General features: G+C 44.5%; 1 protein-coding gene across 1 annotated transcript in view; it reads left to right on the plus strand.

The window, feature by feature from the left end:
* The window catches only part of LOC147015410 (protein ERGIC-53-like), a 40,203-nt gene extending 16,228 nt beyond the window's left edge, over positions 1-23,975 (plus strand). The window contains exons 6-12 of the mRNA XM_085850129.1: positions 3,362-3,485; positions 10,800-10,855; positions 11,905-11,968; positions 12,080-12,255; positions 13,461-13,534; positions 17,653-17,800; positions 23,826-23,975. Of these exons, the coding sequence (XP_085706255.1) occupies positions 3,362-3,485; positions 10,800-10,855; positions 11,905-11,968; positions 12,080-12,255; positions 13,461-13,534; positions 17,653-17,800; positions 23,826-23,945 (762 nt within the window). The 3' untranslated portion in view covers positions 23,946-23,975. The remainder of the gene's footprint in view (positions 1-3,361; positions 3,486-10,799; positions 10,856-11,904; positions 11,969-12,079; positions 12,256-13,460; positions 13,535-17,652; positions 17,801-23,825) is intronic.
* Positions 23,976-26,075: the final 2,100 nt, after the last annotated feature.

Here is a 26,075-nt window from a genome sequence, read left to right on the forward strand (position 1 = left end):
TTCCCGGCAGAACCTCCGGTGGATGTCAACATATGATTTAGTCTTATACCACAGAGCCACCACTTTTGTCTTCTGCTTCTCTGTAAATGGCATAGTTGAGTTACGGAGCTAGAAATCCCAGGGAACAAATACCACGATAACACCACCAAACTCTGAAAAGGAAAACTGTATAGGTCAAAAAAAACAAAGAAATGGCAGGAAGTCAAAGTTGTATCAATCTTTTTGAAGCACCCTGTAGGTGGACCTTGAAGTTGGGATCCCAATGGGATGCATTATATCCCCCATCCTGTTTGTTCTGGCAATGTAAGTTATCATCAGAGCTGCCGAGAAGGTTGGTCCAGGAATCGCATTCCATGAAGAGTTTCCACCTCTACATGCCTTTATGGATGGTCTGACACTTCTCAGCCAAAGTGAAGAAGCATTGGTGGCAATATTGACCAAACTTGAGAAGCTGATGAACTGTGGTAGAATGAAGTTTAAAACCAAGAAGTCCTGTAGTCTGGTTTTTAAGAAGGGGAAGCTGGTTGACACCCATTTTTTGTTGTGGTGAGAAGATTCCATCAATCCAGGAGCAGCCCGTGAAAAGTCTTGGATGTTTAAGGATACCAGGAGAGTTCAGGAGACAGCTAAGTAGGTGGCAGAGGGTTTGGAGTCGATTGACAAATGCAGTCTACCAGGAAAGCTGAAACTCTGGTGTTTGCAGTATGGCCTGATGCAAAGGATCATGTGGCTTCTCACTGTCGGAGGTGGCGATTAGTCATGTGGAAGGGATGGAGCACCAGTTGAACAGGTACATGATGAGATGGTTGGGAGTTCCCAAAAGCTTGACTTGTGTCAGTATTGGTTGGTTGGTGCTGCCAAATGATATGTACCGGACTGATATGAGAGTCAATTAGATGGGGAATTGTAACCTTCCGGCTAATCTTCATACGGACATTGCTGGACCAATGGAAGAAAGGACAACCATGAGCAGATTGGAAATATAACAAGAATAATTTATTTACAATGAGCGTTGAGGGGAACGGGAAGGAGGGAAGGCAACTCGATGGCTTTAATGGCGTCAAAGAGCAACCGAGGCAGGAAAAGTGGGAATGTAATGAAAAGAGCAATCAAGATATGCATTTACAAAAAGGGAAAGCAAATGCACAAGTTTCAGACTTAGCTTAATCTGTACCTTACCTTCCGGATAACAAGACAGGGTACCCATCAGAACACACACACACACACACACACACACACACACACACACACACACACACACACACACACACACACACACACACACACACACACACACACACACACACACACACACACACACACACACACACACACACACAATTTGGAAGGGCTGAGTGGCCTCAGCCTACCGATATGTATGTCACCGTCGCCCTCCCCAGCTTGGTACCACTCTCCAGAATGGCCCTGACACTGCTCTCCACAACCGATGGTCCCAAGAGCTCCTTTGGTAGCACTAACCAAACCGTCTAGGACCAAGGAAGAAGCGAGGGCAATGCAGAGCATCTGGGTCCAGGGCAGAAACGAGTGTGACGACCAGGGCAGAGAGAGCTTGTGTGTGCCATGACCAGGACCAAGAGAGGTCGTGGCAAGCGAGGGAGAGAGAACCAGGCACCGAGCGCAGCTTTCGAGCCCATGGGGCAGGCAGGGCCAATGAGCCACACATCAGATCTTCCGAAGCAGCCTGGGACCAGCTATTGGGCCACATCAGATTTTACGAGATAGCCCCATGCCAGCCATTGGATTGTTCCCCGCAGCCCTGCCCATTCTGCTGCCCGACCAGATATTCACTCATTTGGTACTTCTGGCTATCACTCGGAGTGGAGCTCCGCACTTAACATGGACAATCGCCCCTTCCATCCCCATGCTCCTGGGATGAACCCCAAACGTCCAACAATATCCATGGCACAAAGCCAGGGAATGGGGCAATTATTGCAGGTCATGGTTCGTTTACTAGTCATTTTTGGTGGAGGGGAATGAACGGAGATTAGGGAAACAAAATACAGTGCAAGGGAAGACTGCAATATATAACATTACAGGTAGATGTCCCTTAGACACAGACAAGCAAGGACTTTGTGGGGCTTTAAACAATAAATGGGAATTTACGAATTTGGCACGCGTTCCAGAATGCTGGTGTTATTCGCACACATTGAACGCCATGGCAGTAAAACACGCACTACCGACGCGATGATGTCAGTCGCGGTACATTTAATCACGTGCTCATGGTTCTATTATCCTAGCCGGTTAAGAGGAGGCGCTAACTACCCAACCCAATCCATTTTTAGCTCACATGGAACGTAGTTATGGTGAGCTTATGGGATGGCACGTCGTCCATCTGTCCCTCCGTCCGTCCACAAATACTTGCAACTTCTTCTCTGAAACTACACATACGATTTCGATGAAACTATACCACAACCTTCACCCTGTATGTACCAACTTTTGTTCATGGCATTAAAATGTACCAAATTTTGTTCATTCATCGGAATTGTGTGTCGTTGCTGAGAAGAAAGCAAATACATATTTTCGGGGGCAACCCCCCTGTAGACCCCTTTAGACCTCAAATTTTTAAATGGCGTGAACAAACTTTGGTGCATCACGGGTGATGAAGGTTGTGGTCGTTTCAAAATTGTTCGTGAAATTTCGGCGAAGAAAGCAAATACTTATTTGGGGGTGGGGGGGGCATCCAAAATAGGTATTTGCTATAACATTGGTCGGTACATTTTGCTGAATCCGTCCCACATTGACTTCCTCCTCAGTATCATTGTTCTACCAGGTGAGCGCCCAGGGGTATTGCCCCTCTATTTAACAACATCCTGCCATTATGAAGTCACACCCTACACCCTGAAAATATGCATAACACCCTGAATAAAGTTTTTATCTGTTTCCAACCTGCCTGGACCCCCTCTGTGATTTACCACTTTGGCTTACAGCCTCAAAGTTTTGTTAGCAACATGAATTATCTGGAAACTGGTGAGAGACGGAACTAAATACGCATCTCAAATAAATAATCTCCACTTCTGAAGCCATTCGTGCTGAGGTGCTCTCCCTGACTCCTCGTCAATGTCATGTCTCACAAGTACTCCTGAATTTGACTTCCACGCTGCCTCCTTTTTATTTCGAGCTGTGTCTATCTGGTCATGCCTTTTAATTCCGTTTGAGAGGAAGTGCTTTGATAAGTACACTGCCATTGTTTCCCATTAGTTGGGCCATTTTGATGGTGACGGGTATTTGGACATTTTTGGGCATTGATTTCTTGTTATCTGGTTCTCTTTGTATGCTCTCATTTATTATCTTGCATGCCTGCACACTAATTATGGAAATCCTTGTATACTTGTATGTGCAGGTGATGGTTAGCATGGGAAACAGCCCACAGCCCGACGACGTGCAGCTGTGTGCTCGAGTTGAAAACATGATTCTACCAAAACAGGGCTACTTTGGCTTTTCTGCTGCCACTGGAGACATCGCTGGTATGTTTCAGATATCTACTCTACACTACACTTGTGGCTTTGCTAAAATGTATTACCACTGATGGGTTTTCATGGTTGTGATAAATAGCATGATGTATTAAGCCTACTGCACACTAACCGACACAATGCAACATGGTTGTCGGTGACAACTTGGTCAGCAAAAGTTTTTTGGTAATTGCGAAATGTGCGGCAGTTGCCGGTCCTTGCAACTAGTTTTTTTAGGCGCATCGGTGGCCACTGTAACAGTTGAACATGTTCAACTTTTACGACGAGTTGTATCCATGACAATCGTGCATGATGGTATAGTGTGTGGCAGTCTCCAACAATTGCCATCACAGTGCAACGTATTGAGCTTCAGCTTTCAGGAGCTTCTGGCCATAGTGTCATCATGTGCAGTATTAACTAAAAAAAATATTTTAGCTTTTATGAATTTTGAAGCCTAAAAAGGTATTATGAAAGTTCAATATAGTAGCCTGAACCTGCCTTTTATTTCCTGCATTTAACGAGCCTTCAGAAACAAAATTGTGATATTGTTGCATTGTGTTATAAAAGCTTTTAACAACAGTCTCTGCCTTTTGAATGTGCGTGTTCATTGGAACAAAAATGAATGTCCATTTAAGCATAAAGATCCCCGTTTTAAAAGCACCGACATATCTTTCCGGCATTGAGGAAGAAGTGTAAATGTGGTTTGAATGCAGCGGCACATTCTCCGGAGGGAATGGGTATTCACCAAGTAAATATTGTTATGTGGGGGTGGGGGCAGGGGGGGGTCATCCATAGCTAGATTGCGATAACAATAGCATGGACTGTGTGACCGCTTAGCTTAGATTGCTGTTGTATCAGGGTAATTGTCAGAGTAAGTCTTCTCGTTAAAAGTGCACTGAGGTGGCAATGAGTGTTAACTTTAAGACAGTACAAGTCTGAAGACGACGATGGTTCATGAGCGGTATTTGACGATGTAGATTGTTTCAGAAGTCAAGGATGAGACAATGTGATAATGTTTGACCAAGTTATAAAAATTATCAACATGATGTGGTACGAGTGACAGGCTATCAGCTGCAAAATGTCAAAAACCCGGTTTCGTTCAACAACTTTAAAAATTTGACCTTTGCATAACCTTTAAAGGTCACAAAACAATGTTGTGGACATTAAAATAAGGAAACGGTATACGTGCTATAGCTTATTGGAGTGAGTTCGTTGAAGAAGGTCGAAAACCCGGTTCGATTCCCACTGTGGTGTCGTGATAGTGGTGCTTCGAAGGCAGACACGAGCGGGGGAAACAGTCCAACCCGGCTTTGTTGCACGAGCGGGAGCGTGAGCGTACGTTGCCCGTAACTCCCCTTTATTACGTACTCGATGCACTCTACAAGCCACAGCGACTACAGCAACCACTACAACGCCTCAGGCGGCGCGCACTCCTATATCCCTTGCACGCACGTGATCACGCCGACCACTCCTCCACATCATGCCCTGCCCCCGCAGGCCCGCTACACCACACTCTTCCCTCCTAAAACTATGATTATTAAATGTCCATCATCATAATAACCAGAAGCAGCATAGGATACCACGATTATAAAAGCAGATAAGGTACCAAAAACGATAATCGCCTCAAAAAGAAAAAGCATAGGCACATCACACCATATACAGTGTCGACGCGAGCGAGTGGAGCTGCAACGGCCAGGTTCCGAAGACTGAGTTGCACAATGAACCCACAAAACCCTGACCGTGTTACAGATATCAAGAAGCACAGCATCACTACGCAGCAAAAGCGCCCCCAGGCGGCTCATGCTTACACGCCCTCCGGCGAGGTCGTGGCAACCTCCCGAGCAAACCTCCCCCGGCACCATCAAACGCCTCCGGCCGACAAGGCGGCACATCTCCCCCAGCCAGACTTGAAGCAGATAAACATTCCGAGGCCGGAAAGCCGCTGTCTGGAAACTGTGGCGCCACTGCCAAACCCGACTGACCTTGGGTGGGGACGCTGAACAGCGCCGTCGGCTGGACGCAACAAATACCCCATAACAACCCACGCACTACAATCAGTTGAGATTCCAACGCACGTCCAAACGGCCTCGGGCGAGAACAGAGAGTTGCGCCCCAGGCGCCAGGCACGTCTGACCTTGCCGAAACCAGGGGTGGGGGTAACGCTGAACAGCGAACCAGCCCCGGCTCTGAGTCGATCTCTGAGACCCACACAATAATTAGACGGTAGCAATTCCATACAAACTCAGGCCCGTCATAAATCAATAAGAACATCATCTGTGCAATTGCAAACTCCTTTTTCCGTACAGCGCGTTTTTCCGATAAAACCCCCGCACATGACAAAGTAACAACCCGTGGCCCGTGGCAGCGGGAGGCCAATAAAACCTCTTTATTTGCCACAATCGCTCCCAAAGCCTTCACATCACATCCGTTATCACGAAAATCCCATCGATTGATCCCAGCCAAACATATTCTCACACCTGAATTGCCAGCATTTATTTCAACAACGTTAAACTGCATCACTTGAGCAATGACAATCAAATCCGCAATGAACAGCAACCCATGAACCACATCACGTGTCCGTTTCCCGGCTGTCGTCGCGACGTTGCGATGACCTGCTTGCCGTCGACAGTCGCGATCCGCGAACTTCTTGAACGCGACGGGCTCGCTGCAACTCCCCGTCAACACCGCCTGAACAACACAGGCGGGCCTTGCATCATGAGTGCAGCCGAAGCGCGAGAGCTCAGCGCGAGAGCTGGCACGGCTCCCGTTGCTCCCGAACCGCAGATCATCGTTGCAGGAAGCAACGAACAGCCGCTCCCGTTGCATCGATGCGGCTCCTGCCGCCAGAACCTCGCCCTCGGGTCTCGAAGGAAGCACCGGCGCACCTGGAGGTACGAACTGGAGATCCAGCTCGAGGTGCACCAACCAGTCCCGACCCAAAAGGGCGGGCCCCTCCCCTCGTACCACAAACACCGAGAGTAGGGCGCTCCGACCCCGGCAGACCACCGAGACGTCTGCCACCACAAGCGGTGCAATCGCTTCACCGGTGTACGTGCACAGCGACAAGGTCGTCTTGACCAGGCGAACACCGCGAAGACTACGAGCCGCCCGCTCGCCCATGACCGACACTGCAGCCCCGGTGTCAACGTAAAACACGGTCGGCTCGCCATTCACCTCGACTTCCACCGTGATTGGTCTTGTCACCTCCGGACCAATCGAAAACAGACTCCATATTGGTTGCATCTACTGCTCCGGCCCGCCGGCATCGCTATGCCCCGGCTGCAGGCCGCTCCCCAGGTCACTGGGGTCCTCCCGCACCTCGCCATCCAAGACCCCAACGGAGGCCCCCGCCATCCGACACACACGCTTCAAATGTCCCACCTTGTGACAATGCAAACACACGGTGTTCTTATACGGGCACACTCGTCGCAGGTGCGGACCACCACACCCCCAGCACCCCTGGAAATCCACCTCGCTCCCGGTGCGGCCGCGCTGCGGCGCGCGCCCCTGGCCCGCACCGCCAGACGCGCGCGCGACCTGGGTCATCGCGTGGACCCCGGAATCAGCCGACATGCCCCAGCTTCAGCTACTCATTACGTCCTGGCCGGCGATGGCGCGGACATCCGTGAGCGTCTGTTCGACAGCCGACGCAGTCCCGACCGCTGAGTCGAATGTAACGTCGCTCACCCGCAGAATGACTGCCACCATCTTCGCGTCTCGCAGACCTGAAATAAAACGATCTCTGAGTCGCGCCGGACGCTCCTCTGCCGTAAACTTGCAAGCCACGGCCGAATGCTTCACCCGTGCCACGAAATCTGCCACGCGCTCCTCCACACCCTTCGCGAGGTGATCGAACTGGTACCGAGCGAGCTGCAATGACTTCTCTGGCGCCAAGTGGGTCTTCATCTTCTCCACGATATCCTGAAACGATAGCCCGTCATCACTGGGCTCATCTGGAGCTACCAAATCACTCAGCAGCCGGTAGTGCTCCGTTGACAGCGAGGCGAGCAAGATCGACTTGCGTTTGCCTTCATCATCCACATCATTCGCGTGGAAATAGCAGCCCAATTGTTCAGAAAACAATTCGAAGTCATCTCCCACGAAGACGGGTACGCGTCCGTGCGCCGTGCCCCGACCTTCTGCCATGCTGGTGAGATGCCCGTGCTGGCGAGCCTCCTGGCTCCGGAGCCTGTGCGCGCGGCGTGCGAACCTGCGATACGCTCTTCGCGATGCGCTCCTCCGGAACCTCGAACCTGGCGGGGTGCACTGAGTTACTCGCTGCCGATCCGAACCCAACCACCGTGCACACGCCGATCCGAACAGCCTTGTCGCCAAACTGTGGTGTCGTGATAGTGGTGCTTCGAAGGCAGACACGAGCGGGGGAAACAGTCCAACCCGGCTTTGTTGCACGAGTGGGAGCGTGAGCGTACGTTGCCCGTAACTCCCCTTTATTACGTACTCAATGCACTCTACAAGCCACAGCGACTACAGCAACCACTACAACGCCTCAGGCGGCGCGCACTCCTATATCCCTTGCACGCACGTGATCACGCCGACCACTCCTCCACATCATGCCCTGCCCCCGCAGGCCCGCCACACCACACCCACAACTTTGAAAATTTGACCTTTGTGACCTTTAAAGGTCAAAGATTATGACCTTTGGTGCAAAACTTCCTCTGGAACATTCCAGGAATAATATAACGTCATATAGGCTATATGGAATTTCGCACTCATCGGATTATCCATACTTTGATGAACTCAGCGTAAAAACAAACTTGAAGGGGGGCGCCACGGGCAAGGTGTTCGAGATAGAGCAAAATGGTTTCAAGACTTTCAGTGGGGAATGACCTCAACATTATGCATAAAACATATTGTCATCCAAGCTCTCAAAGTTAGGGCGTCATATGATTTTTATGTCAAAATTCGAAATTTTCTAAGTTTGTGACCTTGTGACCTTGACCTTGGGACGAAAATGAAAAATCGAGCTCCGTGGGGCTATGCAGGTGCCATTGGGCTAACCAAATACCGAAACCACTGCCAGATTCGACAAACCCCCTCGGAGAAGATGGATTTTTATTTCAAAATCGCAATTTTCTAAGTTCGTGACCATGTGACCTTGACCTTGGGACGAAAATGAAAAATAGAGCTCCGTGGGGCTATGCAGGTGCCATTGGGCTAACCAAATACCAAAACCCCTGCCAGATTCGACAACCCCCCAAGGAGAAGATGCAAATTGAAATCGGCTACCCCCTAAAAACACAATTTGCAATTTTCTAAGTTCGTGACCTTGTGGCTTTGACCTTGGGATGAAAATGAAAAATCGAGCTCTGTGGGCTATGCAGGTGCCATTGGGCTAACCAAATACCGAAATCCCTGCCAGATTCGACAAACCCCTCGGAGAAGATGCAAATTGAAATCGGCTACCCCCTAAAAACATATTTTTTTTTTTGGGCGTGGCTCTGCCCATAATTGGCGCACCACGCCCATTTTCAGGAAAACACAACTAGATCATGATATAAACCTCCCACCAAAATTGTCAGGATCGGATCAAAACCCACGGAGCTATGCTCGGGACAGACAGACAGACAGACAGACAGACAACAATAACGAATATAGTGGTCACTTATTTTTTCCGTGAAAATATTTTTTCATGAACCAATAAAGTAAGCTTATTGTGTAAATCCTCCTGTTTTCAGGTGAGGCCGGGTGAGGACTTGGACACAAAAGGACATTGAAAGTACATTGTACTTTAAAAGGAGACAGCAAGAACTGTTTATCATAATCATTAAGTCACCATAGTTAAGTTAGGTTTATTTCTCTTCTCTATACAAGTTTGCGTGTCCTTCAACACTATTTTTGTGTCTGTCGACTGCCAGATCTGTGCCGTACTTATTGATTGTCACGTCCAACATTATCTTCGTATTTAAATTGTAAGTAAACACCATTTTAACTCTCAGAAGCATTTTCCCACCTCTTGCCCTCCTAACCATTATACCGCTAAGTTCGGCCTCATTTTGGTGATCCTTGGGGAATCTCAGTATTAAGTGAACGTCGTTTTTCTAAATGCTGGTTCGGGGTCCATGGATGTTCAGACCATCTGGCTCAGTGTTCTGTGTTAACGGATCCCTCTGACACAATAATGTAAATACGAGTTCCCTTATCTTCTGTAGCAAGTTTGTTGAACGCTCTTTGAGCCAGCCCTCACCCAGGGCTTCACCCACAGCCACTTCTTTCTCCTGGCACGACGTCGGCGAAGGACCAGCACGAGTACCAAAGCAACAGTGCTCGAGATTTCACTGTCTCCCTGCATTTCTTCATCGCCATTTTTCCCCGAAAATTGTCGTCTTATCATGTAGTGTGAATCAAGTGTGCGGCAGTGTCCAACAAAACAAGATTTGGTGCCAACAATGTCGTTGCATTGCATCGGCTAACATTGGCTAGTGTGCAGTGGGCTTTCGTGTGTCTTTATCTCACAATAAGGTAAATATTGAAAGCAACATGATAAAGTTCTTCAATCTGAGAAGAGTCTGGCCAGGTCATCTTTGAGGTTTGTTGAAAGTCAGTCAGAAATGTTTGCATGTGTGCATCCACGCTTCCTTGTGATCAGTGCCTGGTACTGATGATAGCGATAACAATAAAATTGCCTGAAAAAAAACTCCAGGAGTTTGAACAGCAGTAAAGCGAGTACCTGTAACCAACTTTTATTTTATACATGCCACACTTTTCTTCTTCTTCTTCTGCATGCAGCACATGGCTGTGTCAGCATAATTTGCTATGAGTAGTATCCTTTGCCAAGGGTGCAGCTGTGCTGCTTATGCAGTACCCCCTGAAGATTAGAGCAGGAATTTGTAATTTGTTCAGTGTGCCGGCAATAACTTGCGTACTCCGTGTGAAGGGCCCCGTGGGATCTTTAACGCCCACCAACTAACCCCAGCAGACACGACACCAGTTTAAGGTCTATCATTGATGAATCACCATGCTTGCCAATCACCAGGATGAGTTTGTAGCTGGGCCAAGATTTGAACCCAGAGTAGACAGTTCAGAGGAGAGTTTGATAACTGAAACAGAAATATTATACTCGATGTATATGATTTTTAGCTGTACATTAACTAATTAACCTTAATGTGTTGTGATGGATGAAAAGGATCACGTGAGATCAAAAATAAAACGTCACATGTTGAATTACCTTTGGCAAGGCAAGTTGACGTGAAGCAGATCTTTCATACAGACATCGTACAAATGCAGAGATTTGTCCCCCCTCGATATGTAGTGCTTTTTCATTTTCATTTAATCCAGATTTGATTTGTTGAAACTTTCTTTTTTTTCCAGATGATCATGACATCTTGTCCTTCATTGTGCATAGCTTATATGAGCCAGGGCAGCAGGTAAGGCAGGATGAAGGATGCTTGCTTTGTTTTAATTCCTGTTCCGTGTTTTTTCAGACTTGTAAAAATAATATGCGAGTGTCTTTCATGCACGGCACACTATATTTGTGGTGTGGTTTACGGCTTAAGCCAGCCATTTACTGGAGTGATTCGTCCATGTGAATGCCATGTGATTCACCTCCTGTCACTACGACTTTGCCCAAGTCCACTCGGTTTAAGGTCGATTACAGGCGTATGCTGTGTGGTATTGACGCACAAAGAACTTGTCTCACAAATTTCACCCAGTCAGTGGTGAGGTGGACATTCTACTCTTTGGGTCAACTGCTAGCAATTTACCAAGAGCTGTGGGTGTCAAATCTATTTCTTGCAAAATAGTTGCGACCTCTTCTCTGAGAGGCTTCATTTAGAAGCTGCAGATAGATACCTGTTCAAGAAACCGAGGAATCGGATGTGTGTGACCTTGTGCATTCAGGCAGGAATTTTTTAATTTGTTCAGGGTTCCTGCAAAAACTGGCCTCACCGTCATGAGACGGTGGGGTCTTTAACGTGCATCAATTCATCCTAGCAGGCTCGACACCTGGCTTAAGACGTCTACCTGAGGGATGGCACACACGTTGATTGATGAATCGCTTTGCCTTCAAAATACCAGGGGGATGGTTTATAGCTGGGTTGAGAATCGAACCCAGGTTCAGCGTATACCTCTAAGATATTCAAGAGATGAGTTCTCAGATTCAAACTCTGAGGCAAGTGCGCATACCTCTAAGGTATCCCGTCGACGTTGACGTCCCCTCCAACTTGTGTGAGTGACAGAGTTGCTCGATATTTTTTGTTCTCTCCCATGTGTCCCTCTACTCCTACTTGTGCACTCTCATCCTCGTTTCTATTTCATGTCTTTAACCTCCCAAACTTCCAAACCTCCCAAACAATCCCTTTCTCTTGTTATTGTGATGGAGATTTTAAGGATCAACTCGTTGCCAATATTGATTATCATTTTCTCCCTGCATGTTTAAACTGCTTGCTGTTATTTTAAACTCTGCAAATCCTTGCAGCCACTGGAACATGAGGTTACGGAGCCTGAAAATGATGCACAAGGTGCTCCAGATGACCAACGAGGTACGTAGACTTTTATTTAAAAAAAAATGTATGACAGCTCTTAAAGTTGCAAGTGTTGTTTGCATTCACCATGATGTTAAATGTCCATTTCACTTTTTAATTTCTTTTCAGCCATGCCTGAGGTTGAGTTAGCAAGTGCAGACCTTAAACATATATTTGAGGGACAGAGCAAGATACAAGCAGAGATTAAAAATCTGGGACGGCGAATAGACCTGCTAGTCGAGGAGCAGAGGAAGCAGGTTGACATTGCTGCACAAGTCCTTGGTCAGACTACGGGCGACGTGAAGGTGGGTTAGGGGTTGGGGGTCACAGTGAGACCAGCATGCCGTTTGCTGTATTTTTGTTATCTGGGTTATGAATGAATAGACCTTGTCACCAAGCATTGTCAATCAGGTGTCCTGATCTGGGTGCATAGGATGCTTAACATCACTTTAGGAGAGTTTGGCTTTTCTTCATCAACCGTTTGGCTTCACTGGGTCGGACTTTGATTGATTTATTTCTGCTTGTCATGTGATATTTCTTTCCAGGAGTCATAATATCCACCACACATTAATCTCTCTCCATTGATATCACCTAGATACTTTTATTCCTGCAGGTGTGGCACTTCGATTGCTTGCATGGCAACCAATCACATTGCACTGTATGGACACAAGATTCCACTATGGAGTGTTTCAGTTTTACACATGAGATACGATATCACGTGTAATTGGCATTTTATACCCAATTTTTTGTTTCCATAATTATTTCCATTATTATACTATACTGTACTATATTTGGCCTCAAGAGTTGACAGGATGGCCTAGAGGTACGCACACTCTCCTCTAAGCTATCCAGCCTGGATTTGAATCTCAACCGAGCTATAAACTGTCATCCCGGTGTTTCACAGGCAGGATTCGTCATTGTGTGTGCTGTCCCTCGGATGGATGTTAAACTGGGCGTCACATCTGCAGGCATTAGTTGGTATGTTAAATATCCCGCAGTGTCCTTCGCGAAGAGTAGGCGAGCTATCGTTGGCACCATGGCCATATCCCAAATTCCTGCCCTAACTATTTAGTCGAGTGTCAGGCCTGGCCAGTCGGTTCGTGAAAGGCCTGACCAAAAAATTACCCTCAGCCAAACTCACAAGAACGTAGGAATATTTGTAGCCATTGAAAAAGAAAAAAATAGACTATTTGGCCTCACATGTTTCCAAATGGAAGAGGCAATCGTGTGGTGTGTGCTTGCTTGCAGTTCTACTTAAATATTGATCATTCATTCTCGCATCAACTGTTATCGATATACCCTGCTGAGGTTCTACATTATTAAATGCTCCGTGTTGTTGCGTCATTTAGCCTTTTTAATTTTAGCCCAGACCTACAAAGGAAAGATGTCAGCAATTCAAAAAGAGCAGATGAAAAGAGCTTGGGATGTTTTTGAATCATGACGAGAGTTTCGTACCTGAGCCATTAATCTTGTATTATTCCTTCCCTGCATACCCAACCTTTGTGACCAGGCTGATGGAGGCTTAAGACTACAGGAGATGATGAAGTATCAGCAGCAACTGATCAACAACGTCGATGAAGTCAAGTGAGAAAATCTAACACTGCTCAGATGCTTCCACAATAGTTGCAATGAAAAAGTAGAGAACAACTGAAGGAAAGGAAAGACAGCTTACCTCCAACTTGCACAAGAACCATTAAGTAGGAGTGTGAAATGGTCCCATAAGTTTCTCTCGGGTTGATGTCTGTTTTCTTGTACAGTCAGTTGGTACTCATTGTCCTCACGGAAACAAAATGTTTGATGCGAACTTAACTTGTACCGAGTCACTGGGAAGCGTCATGACATTAAAGTGTATGTGACGCAGATCTTCCAGTGCCTTCAAAATGTATTCACACCTCACTTTTTATTTATATATTTTTTTAACATTTTGTTGTTCGAGCCTGAATTTTAAAATGCATGAAATTAAAAAAAATTTGTCACTGATCTCCACAAAATACCCCATAATGACAAAGTGAAAACGTGTTTTTAGAAATTTTTACAAATAAATTAAAAATTTAAAGCTGAAATGCCTTGCGTCAATAAGTATTCAACTCCTTTGCTATGACACTCCAAATTGAGCTCAGGTGCATCCATTTTCCTTTGATCGTCCGTGAAATGTCTCTACAACTTGATTGGAGTCCACCTGTGGTCAGTTCAATGGATTGGTCATGATTTAGAAAGAAACACACCTTTCTATATAGGGTCCTACAGTTGATAGTGCATGTCAGAGCAGAGATTCTACCATGAAGTCCAAGGAACTGTCCGTAGAACTCGAGATAGAATTGCGAGGAGGCACAGATCAGGGGAAGGGTATAAAACAACTTCTACAGTGTTGAAAGTTCCCAAGAGCACAGTGTGCTCTATCATTAGGAAATGGAGCAAATATGGAACTAACCAGACTCTTCCTTGAGCTGGCCGTCCGACCAAGCTGAGCAACTGGTTAAGAAGGACCTTGGTCAGGGAGGTGACTAAGAACCCAATGACCATTCTGACAACTACAGAGTTCCCTCGCTGAGATGGGAGAACTTGCCGGAAGGACAACAGTCTCTGCAGCACTTCACAAATCTAGGCTTTGTGGGAGAATGGCCAGACGGAAACCACTCCTGAGAAACAGGCACATGACAGCACAACTGGAGTTTGCAAAAGGCACGTGAAAGACAGAGCATGAGGCAAAAGATTATGTGGTCTGATGAGACAAAAAATGAACTCTTTGGCCTGAATGTAAAGCGCTATGTCTGCTGGAAACTGAGCACAGCTCATCACCCATCTAACACCATCCGTACCGTGAATCATGGTGGTGGCATCATCATGCTATGGGACTGGGAGACTTTGATGGATTGACGGAACAATGAATGGAGCAAAATACAGGAAAGTCTTTGAGGAGATCCTGCTTTAGAGTACAAAGAATCTTCGACTGTGGCAAATATTTACATTCCAAAAGGACAATGACCCAAAGCAACACTGGAATGGCATCAGAACAAAAACGTGAAAGTCCTTGAGTGGCCCAGCTAAAGGCCAAACTTGAATCCCATTGAGAATCTGTGGAAAGACTTTAATATTGCTGTTCACTGACGCTCTCCATCCAACTTGACAGAGCTTGAGCAAATCTGCAAAGAAGAATGGGAGAAAATCCCCAAATCCAGATGTGCAAGGCTGATGCACACGTACCCAAGAAGACTCAAAGCTGTAATTGCTGCCAAAGACACTTCTACAAAGTAACGTCTCAGGAGGTTGAATACTTATGTAAATTAGATATTTCTTTGCTGTATTTCATGTTAAATAAATTTGTAAAAATTTCTAAAAATATGTTTTTACTTTGGCATTGTGGGTTATTTTGTGCAAGTCGGTGACAATTTAAAATTTAATCAATTTTAAATTTAGGCTGTAACCCAACAAAATGTGACAAAAGTCAAGCGGTGTGAATACTTTCTGAAGGCACAGTAGTTTTAAAGAAAAAGACTTCGTTTTAGAATCATGAGCTGATCGTCAAACACTTGGAATATGTCTTTCAATCCTGACAAATCTCACTCCCTCTCTGAAAGGATTGCATGGCACACCCTCCTATCTGCTTTCTCAACAACCCTCTTGAAGAGGTTCAGTCATTCAAACTCGTGGGTTTCACTATCAGCCATGATTCTTCTTGGTCAAACCACATATCGAAGTTGGCCTCCAAAGCTAGTTGCTGACTGCATTCTCTGTCGTGCAAAGTCTTTCCTTCGCACGCCTGAACTTTTATCCACCTACAAGACCTTCATCCACAACTTGTAATGCTCTCCCAGGCTGGAATAGCACTCCTGCCTCACACCTTGCTCAGCTTGATGCCATGGAAAACAAGGCCTTCGAAATCATTGAAATCTCCAATGATGAAACCGAGTCTCTGAGCCTCTTACTTTTGCATCACCGAGAGGTCTGTAGTCTCTTTGTCTTCTACCACATTCTTTCTAGTCCTGCACCCTCCGCTTTTTCCATGCCCTGTGCCCGGGAGGTCACGCCCCGGGGGCGGAGGAGACAGAGGATGAGAAAGGGAGAAGGATCGAAGGCGCAGTGTGTGCTTTGTGAGGGGGCTTCGGAGAGAGCAGATCGAGCAGGGTGGAGTTCACGTCTCGAGCCGATCAAAGAGGTGCTGGCCAGATTTGCGCATGTAGAGTTTGGAAAGCTACGACAAGGGAAGCGCGATTCTGTCTGCGTGTGCACATGGATGGTGGAGGCGCCTTCCTCCCAGGCTCGACGAGAGATGGCGCCATTTTGCTTGCAAGTGCACGTACCTGACAAAGCTCCCCAACACCAGATCGATGAGGGCCAGCCCTTGGCCAGGCTAAGTAGGCCTGTTTATTTCAGGAAAGGGGGTTTTATTTTCGTTTGTCACCCTTTTCCTGTGTTTGCGTCTGTGTGTGAGGCCTCTATCAATAGGAGTTATTTATTAAATTTGTTACATAATTGTCCTTATAATCTTCATTATTGTCCTTGTAAATATTTGTTTCATTAAATATATTCCCTTCTAAAGAAACCACACTTCGTGTATTTGTAGTGGGGTTCACGGACCAAACCCCCTCGTGCTGTCCTTCCATTCCAAGAACTCCTCCAACGTCTGCTACTGCCCTCACTGGGCTCTGTCGTGTTCCCCCATACAGCGGTGTTGTCATCCGCCATACCCTTCGAGCGCGCGTTGAAATCCATGTCATTGAGCATGTCCGCCTCCTAGGAATAAGGACCGCTCGACCGTCCTGGGAGGTTTGATCGGTGTTAACCGCCTGGATACCACAAATTTAGGTCGTGGGATTCAAATCCCAGCACGCCTACGACTGTGTGTGTATATGTATATAGCATATATACATTTTTAATCTATGCTGACATCATGCAAATTAATATCACAAATTTGAGCATGTTATGGTTATCGTGGGTGCATTTGAAAAGAAATGTGTCTGCCCTTTAAGGTTAGGCCGACTCATTCCCTTACAAAACAATTTTACTGTACTGGAGGAATCGGTATCCACATCAAGACAGATCCTGAAAGAGGTTGTCAGGAAATTATTAAGGTGACTTCTAAATGGTAAATTGCTATTTGTATTCAACTATACTGTAAACTCTGGAATATACATGAGAAATGTAATGGGTGGTTTCTAGACATGATGATTGTTTAAGGTACACTTTTTAGTCTCAATATAATGGAGCTAATACGTATATGGCTTTACTGGAAATGTGTGTATATATATGTATATATATATATATATATATATATATATATATATATACATATACATATATATATATGTGTATATATATATATGTGTGTATATATATGTATATGTATATATGTATATGTATATATATATATATATATATATATATATATATATATATATATATATATATATATATATATATATATATATATATATATGTATATGTGATGAAAACCTAAAAATTAATCACTTGGCATTTTACATCACAAAAAGATTACAGTATGGTCCAGCAAGGCCAGATATGGTTACAGTGTATCCCAATTTTTTTCAAATTTACAGTGTTTTCGAAGAAAGTATCACTTTGTGGAAATATCACCACTTTATATTAAATTGCCCACCAAAAGGTGTGAGTGCTGAAGCAATGGACTATCATGGGTGGTGGTTTTAAAAAGGTCTTGTGCTTCTAACCATTGTTCCTTGCAGGACAATGATGACCCAGCTTTCGCAAGATGTCCATGCGGGGCGTCCGGAGTCTGGAAATCCTTACGAAGCAATGCAGCATTTAACGCAGATGCGAGACCACTTGGAGGGTGTCCGTAGAGATGTCGGGAACCTGAACCAGCGACAGCATGTATGCTTTCTGGACTCTTGGACCTTGTCTTGTTTGCTGGAGCAAACTTTGAGCAGAGTTCTTGTATTCCAAAAGTTTTTTTTGTTTGTTTTTTGCTTTAAAGGAGTGAGGGTCATGGAAGATCAAGTACAGTCGTGTTAAAGCATTAAAGTAATAATTTTTCGGATTAAATCATGTGCCATGGCTCCAAGTGGAATTTCAGCTGTTGAAAATTTGGCCTGGATGAATGATTGTTCACTTGCTTCTTCACTCTCAAATTTGATTCGAAGGACTGGCAGAATAGCTTCAAGGTATGCGCACTCACCTATAAGCTGTCAAGTCGATGTTCAAATCTCGACCCAGCTTCAAACGGTCATCCTGGTGTTTCATATTCAGGGTGAGACCTCAATGTGTGTCATCCCTCGAATGGACATTGAAATGGTCTGCCAGCTTAAAGATTCTACGAGGAGTAGGCGAGTTATCACCAATATTCTGAACAAATTCCAAATTCCTGTTCTAACCTTTAGGGGGCACTATCCATCGCACAGCTCTGCCCCCTCACCCCCCCCCCCCCCAGGAAGGATACACATGGGCAGCCATGTGCTGCATATGATATTAAATGAATGGCTTCACATAAATATCGCATCCCTCAAGTTCCAATCTGCAGAGTGGCACACAAAATTATTGTTTTGCTTTTGTACAGGTCAGCGAGTTTAATGTTGATCCCACATCAAGAGAATCTTGTGCAAAATCTGTTTGTTGCATTTATAGACATGCTGACAAAATCTTGTGCTCTTATTGGTGCCATATTCACCGGAGGGACGGTTAATCTGGGTCCGGTAACTCTGCATGCTTCAGGAGCGGATTTTTACTGTGATTTTAGAATGAGGGCTTGAGACACGGGCACACATAGTGCAGGATACGGCCATTTCCCAAACTTCTTTGACTTTCTTCTTGAAACGTTTGAACATCACATACTTTCTCTCAAGCTTTCAGACAGGCATACTCACAGCCCATACTGAAATCCATGTGATTTATTTTGTCCAATGACATTTGAAGAGTCACGTGTGCAAAAAACGCCACAATCTCTCGTAAAGCAAGGGACAAAAGAAGTGCAACTTGATCCATGAGGGCTCATTTCGCAGAGGAGTGAATAATTTCATCAGTCGTGGATGTGCGCTGAAGTTGTGGTTGCATCGAATGTGTGATCACGACAAATGCAATTTCCCCCAAAAAATATGGTTCGTACGAGATCAAATCGATCTACTTCTACAAGTTATGGTGCCGATTATTTCCACCACCTTGGGGAGTTGGTCAGTGAACCTTTTAGACTCATTTCACTTACGGCTGGCTGAACTGAAGGTGGTAGGGATTTGTAATTTGTTCTGAATGCCGGCAAGAACTCGTTTATCCTTCCAGAAAGGCACCATGAGATCGTTAACATCCCCCAACAAAAAGTGCTGGCAGACTGGTCCTCCAGCTTAACGTCCATCCGAGGAAGGGCGCACACAATAATGGCTTGATGTGCGTGGTGAAACACCAGAATGATAGTTTATAGCTCAGTCAGGATTACAAACGGGCTACACAGTTTGGAGGTGACTACATACCCCTATGCTATCTTGTCAGCCCTTCATATTTGATCAACGCATCCCTTTATACACGTTAACCCTTTCAGTTGTAATCGCCTTACCATTTTGTCAGGAGACAAAATTGTCTACATTGTCTCCTGACTTCTTGTCATTCCACTGAACATCGGTACTCAATGGGAATGCAATAATTAATTATACTTTTGGAAAACTGCAGAGGAAATTTTTTTTTTTTTGGTCTCCATTTCAAATTTAAACAAAGCTGCCATCATGGTAGTTTATTTAACTGTTTGTAGCTTTTAATTACCGTTTATACATATATTTGATTATTCTTTTTCAAACCTTCAACGACAGAAGCACCCAATTCTTTCTTGTGCATTTTACTTTCATTTCAATCGTAACATTCATGTCTAATCGATCACCAATTCAATGAATATATTTATCATAACGACGTTATAATAAATATGAATTTAATGGCTGATCATTAAGTGACTGCACGTCAAACATTTAAACAAGTGTTTTATTAAGGAAATAAATTTTATTATCATTATTACCTTCGCATTCTGCGAAAGGTTATGTTTTGGTCGGCGTGTATTTATTTATTTATTTGTAATCTTGTGATTCGTATAACTCAGAAAGTATTAAACCGAATTGCATGAAATTTGGTGGGATGATTGGTTATTAGCCAGGAAGTATTCGATTATATTTTGGGATCGTTCGGGTCAAAGGTCAAGGTCACGAAAAGGTCAAAATCGTCTTTTTACGATAACACGGTCAATTTTTATTCAATTTGCATGCAACTAACGCCAAAATGTTCAGAATTCAACGCCTCATCTTGTGATATGCAATATGACACAATGACGCCCATACTCTTGTTACCGGTTATGGGTCAAAGGTCAGGGGGGTCACGACCTTGAAAAATATGCGGTTTTTGTCATAACGCGGTCAATTCTTGTCTGCTTTACATGAACCCAGCACCAAAATGTTCAGAATTTAATGCCCAATCTTGTGACACAATGACGTCAGAACACATGTCACCGGTTGGGGTAAAATGTCGGGGGGGGGGGGTCACGCCCTTGAAAAGTATGTGGTTTTCGGCATAACTCGGTCAATTCTTATTCGATTTGCATGAAACCAGCATCAAACGAGATTACCTTCTCTTGTTGAAACGTTGTATTCACCGAGCTTGCGAGTGAAGACTCGCCAAAACGACGTGAGTTGATTGTTGTTTAGTCCGTAGCCCCCGAAAGTCGGGGGGGGGGTCATGACATTATAGATATGTGGTTTGTGTCATAAGACCATTCATATGAAACCAGTTCCCCACACTCATACCAAGAACAAAAAAAGTAGTGGCGGCGAAGGTATGCGCTCTATGAGTGCCCGTTCTAGTTTGTATAAATGTTTATCTAAACGACTGACCTTCTTTTCGGTCGATTTATTGTTGAGGAAATATTGAACTAGAATGGTACTTTGTAGAGCGCATACCTCTGCCAGGCTGAACAGTTTACGTTTTGTATCCTACGGATAGGCTGGATCTGCATCTGGACCTGAACCAAAATCAAATCGGTTTGTTCTTGTCACCTAACCAACTCTTCTACGGAGTTTCGTCCAAATTCGTCCATAACTTTTTTGAGATATCGTGCTCAGACAGACAGGGGTGAAAACATAACCTCTGTCCACCTTCGGTGACGAAGGCAATGAAAGTTTGATTCCAGCGCTTGTTTATCATAATATGACGATCGTTTACATTTGACCTGGGCTTTTGTTTGTAAAAAGCAGTGATTTCTCATTTTTGAGGTTACTTGTCCTTTTTGTGTTGTTAACCGAAACCAATAATCATGTTTCCTGCTTCAATATGTATATGCTCTATACCAAGATGACAGGAAGGATGGAACAGCGGATATAATCGAAAAATTCCCAGTCATTGAAGGTAGTAACAAGACCTGTTTAAGTTGACAGATGATTGTCTGCACCTGTATGGTGATTGCCTCAAGGTTTTAGTCGGGCTTAGTTCTGAAATATTTGAACCACCATTGCGCTTAAACAACTGATTTGGAATATACTCTCTCTCTATCGAGTGCAGCCTGTGGCTGCTGGTTGCATCATTGGTTGGGACGTGGCTATGCCGCTGATGCAGTGTCCCCCTTACCAGTACACTGGTACTCATTTTGCCGAACTCAGAAGGATGACAGGCTGAGTCAACCTCCTGGTGTATTTTAATTCACTGGCCAACGGGGCTTGAACTTAGGACCCTAGGATCCCAAGTCGCCATCCTCACCACTAAGCCAACACCAGGCTTGGAATATACTGTGACAGGAATATGTTCTTATAAACTAATTAATGTCAAGCTTGCTGCCGCAAAGTTCTGGGTGGGTACAGGGTGGCAAAACATTTGTGTGTAATGGGATGGTTAGTACAAACAGGTATTCCTCTATTGTACGAGGCACCTCGCGACTGGTTGCACTTCCTAGTCAATGGATATTTCTGGGGTGTGGCTTTACTGCTAATGCAGTATCCCATATACAGTGCCTATAAAAAGTCTACACCGCCCATTAGACTTTTTCCACCTTTATTTACACATCGTAACCATCAACTTCCAAGTGAAAAACAAATTCTACAAATTACAGAAAATTAATTAAAAATACAAAACTGGAGTATCTTGGTTGGATAAGTGTCCACCCCCCTCCCCCCTGAGTTAATACTTGGTGGAAGCACCTTGGACAGCAATTACAGATGGGTAATATTTATCCATTCTTCTGGATAAAACTGTTCAAGCTCAATCAAGTTGCATGGGGAGTGTTGATGGACGGCAATCTTGAAGTCATGCCACCGATTTTCGATTGGATTTTGGTTCGGCTCTGAGGGGGCCACTCAAGGACATTTGTTCCTCAGCCACTCGAGTGTAGCTTTGGCTGTTTTCTTCAGGTCGTTGTCATGCTGAAAGGTGAACTTCCATCCCAATTTCAGCTTTCTTGCAGAGGGCAGCAGGGTTTCCTCCAGGATTTTTCTGTAATTTGCTTTATCCATTTTCCCTTCTATCCTGACGAGTGCTGATGAGAAACATCCCCATAACATCATGCTGCCACTACTATGCTTCATAGTAGGGATAGTGTTCTTTGAGTGATGTGCTGTGTTGGGTTTGTGCCAAACGTAACATTTTGCATTCAGGCCAACAAGTTCCATCTTGATTTCATCAGACCACAAAAGTTTTTGCCGCTTGGCTTCGCAATCTCCAGAGTGGATTTTTACATACCTCAAATGGGACTCAAGGTGGGCTTTTTGGGGTAATGGCTTCCTTCTTGCCACCCTACCATACAGGCCAGTCTTGTGGAGTGCTTGGGATATTGTCACATGCACACAGTGATCAGTCTTTGCCATAAAGGTCTGGAGCTCTTTCAAAGTTGCCATTGACCTCTTGGTGGCCTCTCTGATAAGTCTCCTCCTTATTTTGTCATCCAGTTTGGTGGGATGGCCTGATCTAGGCAGGGTCATGGTGGTACCACACACCTTCCACTTCTTAATGATTGTCTTGACTATGCTCCAAGGGATATTCAAGGCCTTTGAAATATTTTTATACCCATCCCCTGATCTGTGCCTTTCCACAACTCTATCCTGGAGGTCTTTTAAAAGCTCCATGGTGCTCATGGTTGAGTTTTTGCTATGAAATGCACTACCCAGCAGAGGAAACTTGCAGGAACAGCTGATTTTATTCTAAAATAATCACAATTTAACACAGGTGGAGGCCAATTAACTTGGTGTGTGACTTTAAACGTGATTGGCTACACCTGAGCTAATTTACAATTGCTATTATCAGGGGGGTGGACACTTATCCAACCAAGATATTCTCGTTTTGTATTTTTAATTATTTTCTGAAATGTGTAGAATTTGTTTTTCATTTGGAAGTTGTGGGTTACTATGTGGAAAAAGTCTGATTCAAGGTTGTAAGGCAACAAAAGGTGAAAATTTTGAAAGGGGGTGTACATTTTCTATCGGCACTGCAGATCTTGGCCGGAACTTCGAACCTGATGGGGGCTGGTGCACCTTGGCTGCTCAATGAGGGGACAGTCGGCCTTATGTCCCCTTTGATTTTGTCATGGTTTGATGTAATGCCCTATCTACTAAGCACCAGGGTGACTGCTCATAGCCTGTCTGGAATTCAAAGACTAGAGTAGACATTTTATAGGTAAGTATGCTCCCTCTGAGCCATCCTGTCATCCAATTGGATATTACAATGTGGATAGTTGCATTTTGAGATAAACATGGTGGTTTCATACCAGTAGTGGCCTTTCCTATGCCAACCAAACAATAGATAGCATGATTTGAGTTTAGCAAATCGACTTTTTTTCATTGCTGCATAGTTTTACGACCCAACTATTTTATCTTGGTTATAATTGAAACTCAAATGTTTTGGAACATCTACGTGAAGATATAACAAGTTTTCATGCTGTTCATGTTTCCAGGAGCAGCCGATGCGATGCCCTGAGCATCCACCCCTACCAAGTTGTCTCAACACATCCTTGTTCCTGGGCTTTGTTGTCCTGCAAACCCTCATCCTTTTTGGCTACTTTGCCTACAGGTAACAAAATACACACTCGATCCGGATGTTGTCTCCCTCCTCTTTCCTTTCCTCCCACCCCACACCCCCCAACCCCATATCCTAATTCATAGGCCAGCACAAAAATACAACTGCCAGTGTTTGCTAGTTCAAATGGTTTTGACACCAGCGTGTTTGGAATATGCATTGCTCTGTACAATTATGCCTGGTGTTGGCTTAATGGTTAGGGTGGCGGGCTTTGGATTCTCGTGTCCTGAGTTCAAATCCTGCTCAGCTCAGTCAAATCCCCCAATAAAAACATGTGCAAAGGTTACCAACCTATGGTTATTTGTCTCTGCACTCTCTCTTCAATGCTGAGTGTCATCAAGGAATCATGAACCACCTGTAACCTGTCCCCCTTTTTCCCATTGAAACAATGCCCCATATTTTGTCGATTCGACATTCGCAGCATTTTGCAGGAACATATCCTCCGTGAATATCAGAGTCCGACGGTACATGCATGATCTAAAGCTCGTAGTGGAGCTGCCAAACACGTACACACACATGGACATACAGACGAACATACACGACACAATACAAGACTGTTGGACAAGACAAACACAGCCACTGAGCTTGGGGAAAGTGTCATATCTTCCCAGGGCACTCTACATACCAGTGACATCACAACAATGGCACCGATTTTCTCACCGTACTGAGCGAGGCATTTCTTAAGGATAAATTTCCTCCTTTCCGTTTATGCCAACTGATGCAGATATTTGTAATGCTCTTCAAAACCCAAGCACCACAAGAAGAGAGTTGCTACCTATCTGAGGCCACACAGGTGGGACTTCAATTGTTAAAACAGATAATTGTCACTGTGGGCTTCAAGTCTGCACTGTACCAAACGATGTCTGATTAATGAAACTAATAGTCTAGGTAAAATAAGGTTTGACTTGGAACAAATTATAACAGAAATTTTATTTGTTTTTTTTTTACATTGCATGTCTATGGGGTCCCCAGAATACCATACTAAAAGTCCAAAGAAATCTCTGTTGCAGAAATATGAATAATTTTCCTAAATCCAATATGGCCACCAAATAACATCTCACCATATGTTCTCAAATGACATATTGAAGTGATTAAAAAATCTAGAATGGAGGATTTTAGATACAAGGATGCATTTGGAATGCTTTAAAACAGCTCGGTGAGACATTGATAATTGGTGGTGATGTTGGATTTCTGAAAAATATTAATATTTCCACAACAGACATTTCTTAAGACTTTTAGTATGGTGTTCTGAGGACCACATAGCAATCCATTTTGGTTAAAAAAAATTTCTGTTCTAATTTGTTCCAAGTTGAGTGGAAAAAGGGGCTAGATTTCTTGGACTATAATGGCATTTAACAACCATGCAAGTTTTTAAAATGAGGATCAAACCACGACAAGAGTTCCAACGGATACTTCGTTCCTAAAACTTATTTGAATGCCCCTCGCAAACGCTGGACAAGACTGTGGCTGATACCGGGCATATAATGTGGCTTGAGTACACCAAGAAATACATCTACAAATAGTAGTCAGGATTGTAACACCCAATTACAGTTTGTCAATGTGCACATGATAAAATACGTCTCCACAAATCGCTCAGCTGATTGCTTGAAAGCAGAGCCTCTCGACTGCTTGCAACTGGTTGCAGAAACAGATTGCGCAACTAATCACACAGGTGTGGACTTCGCTTTCTGAACGTGGCTTTTTCATTGTCATCTCGTGAATGACTTCTCGTGACATTTATGATCACATTTCTTCAAACATCCCTATCCTGCATTGCTTCCTGAAGCCCTGGCCGAAACAGCTTAGTTGCAACCTTCACCCCATCCATCCAGTGCAGACACGAACTGTCTCTTCCTCTTATTCCCTCAACCATACCCAGCATGGTTGACTTCTTCACACCACACTTTTGTTTTCTGCATGCATGATGTGTCCAAAGTATGACAATTTCTATTTCAGCATCTGCAGTTCTAATGTATATGGTGGTCTAATTACCTCTACCACCGAAGGTGGGCCGAGGTTGTTTTCACCCTTCTCTGTGTGTTTGTTTGTCTGCGAACAGTATATCACAAAAAGTTGTGGACAGGTTGGGTGTGTGACAAGGACGAATTGATTCGATTTTGGTTAAGGT

Source organism: Eptatretus burgeri, chromosome 12, assembly GCF_056783735.1.
Source record: "Eptatretus burgeri isolate ZD-2024b chromosome 12, Ebu_testis_v1, whole genome shotgun sequence".
Lineage (NCBI taxonomy): Eukaryota > Metazoa > Chordata > Myxini > Myxiniformes > Myxinidae > Eptatretus > Eptatretus burgeri.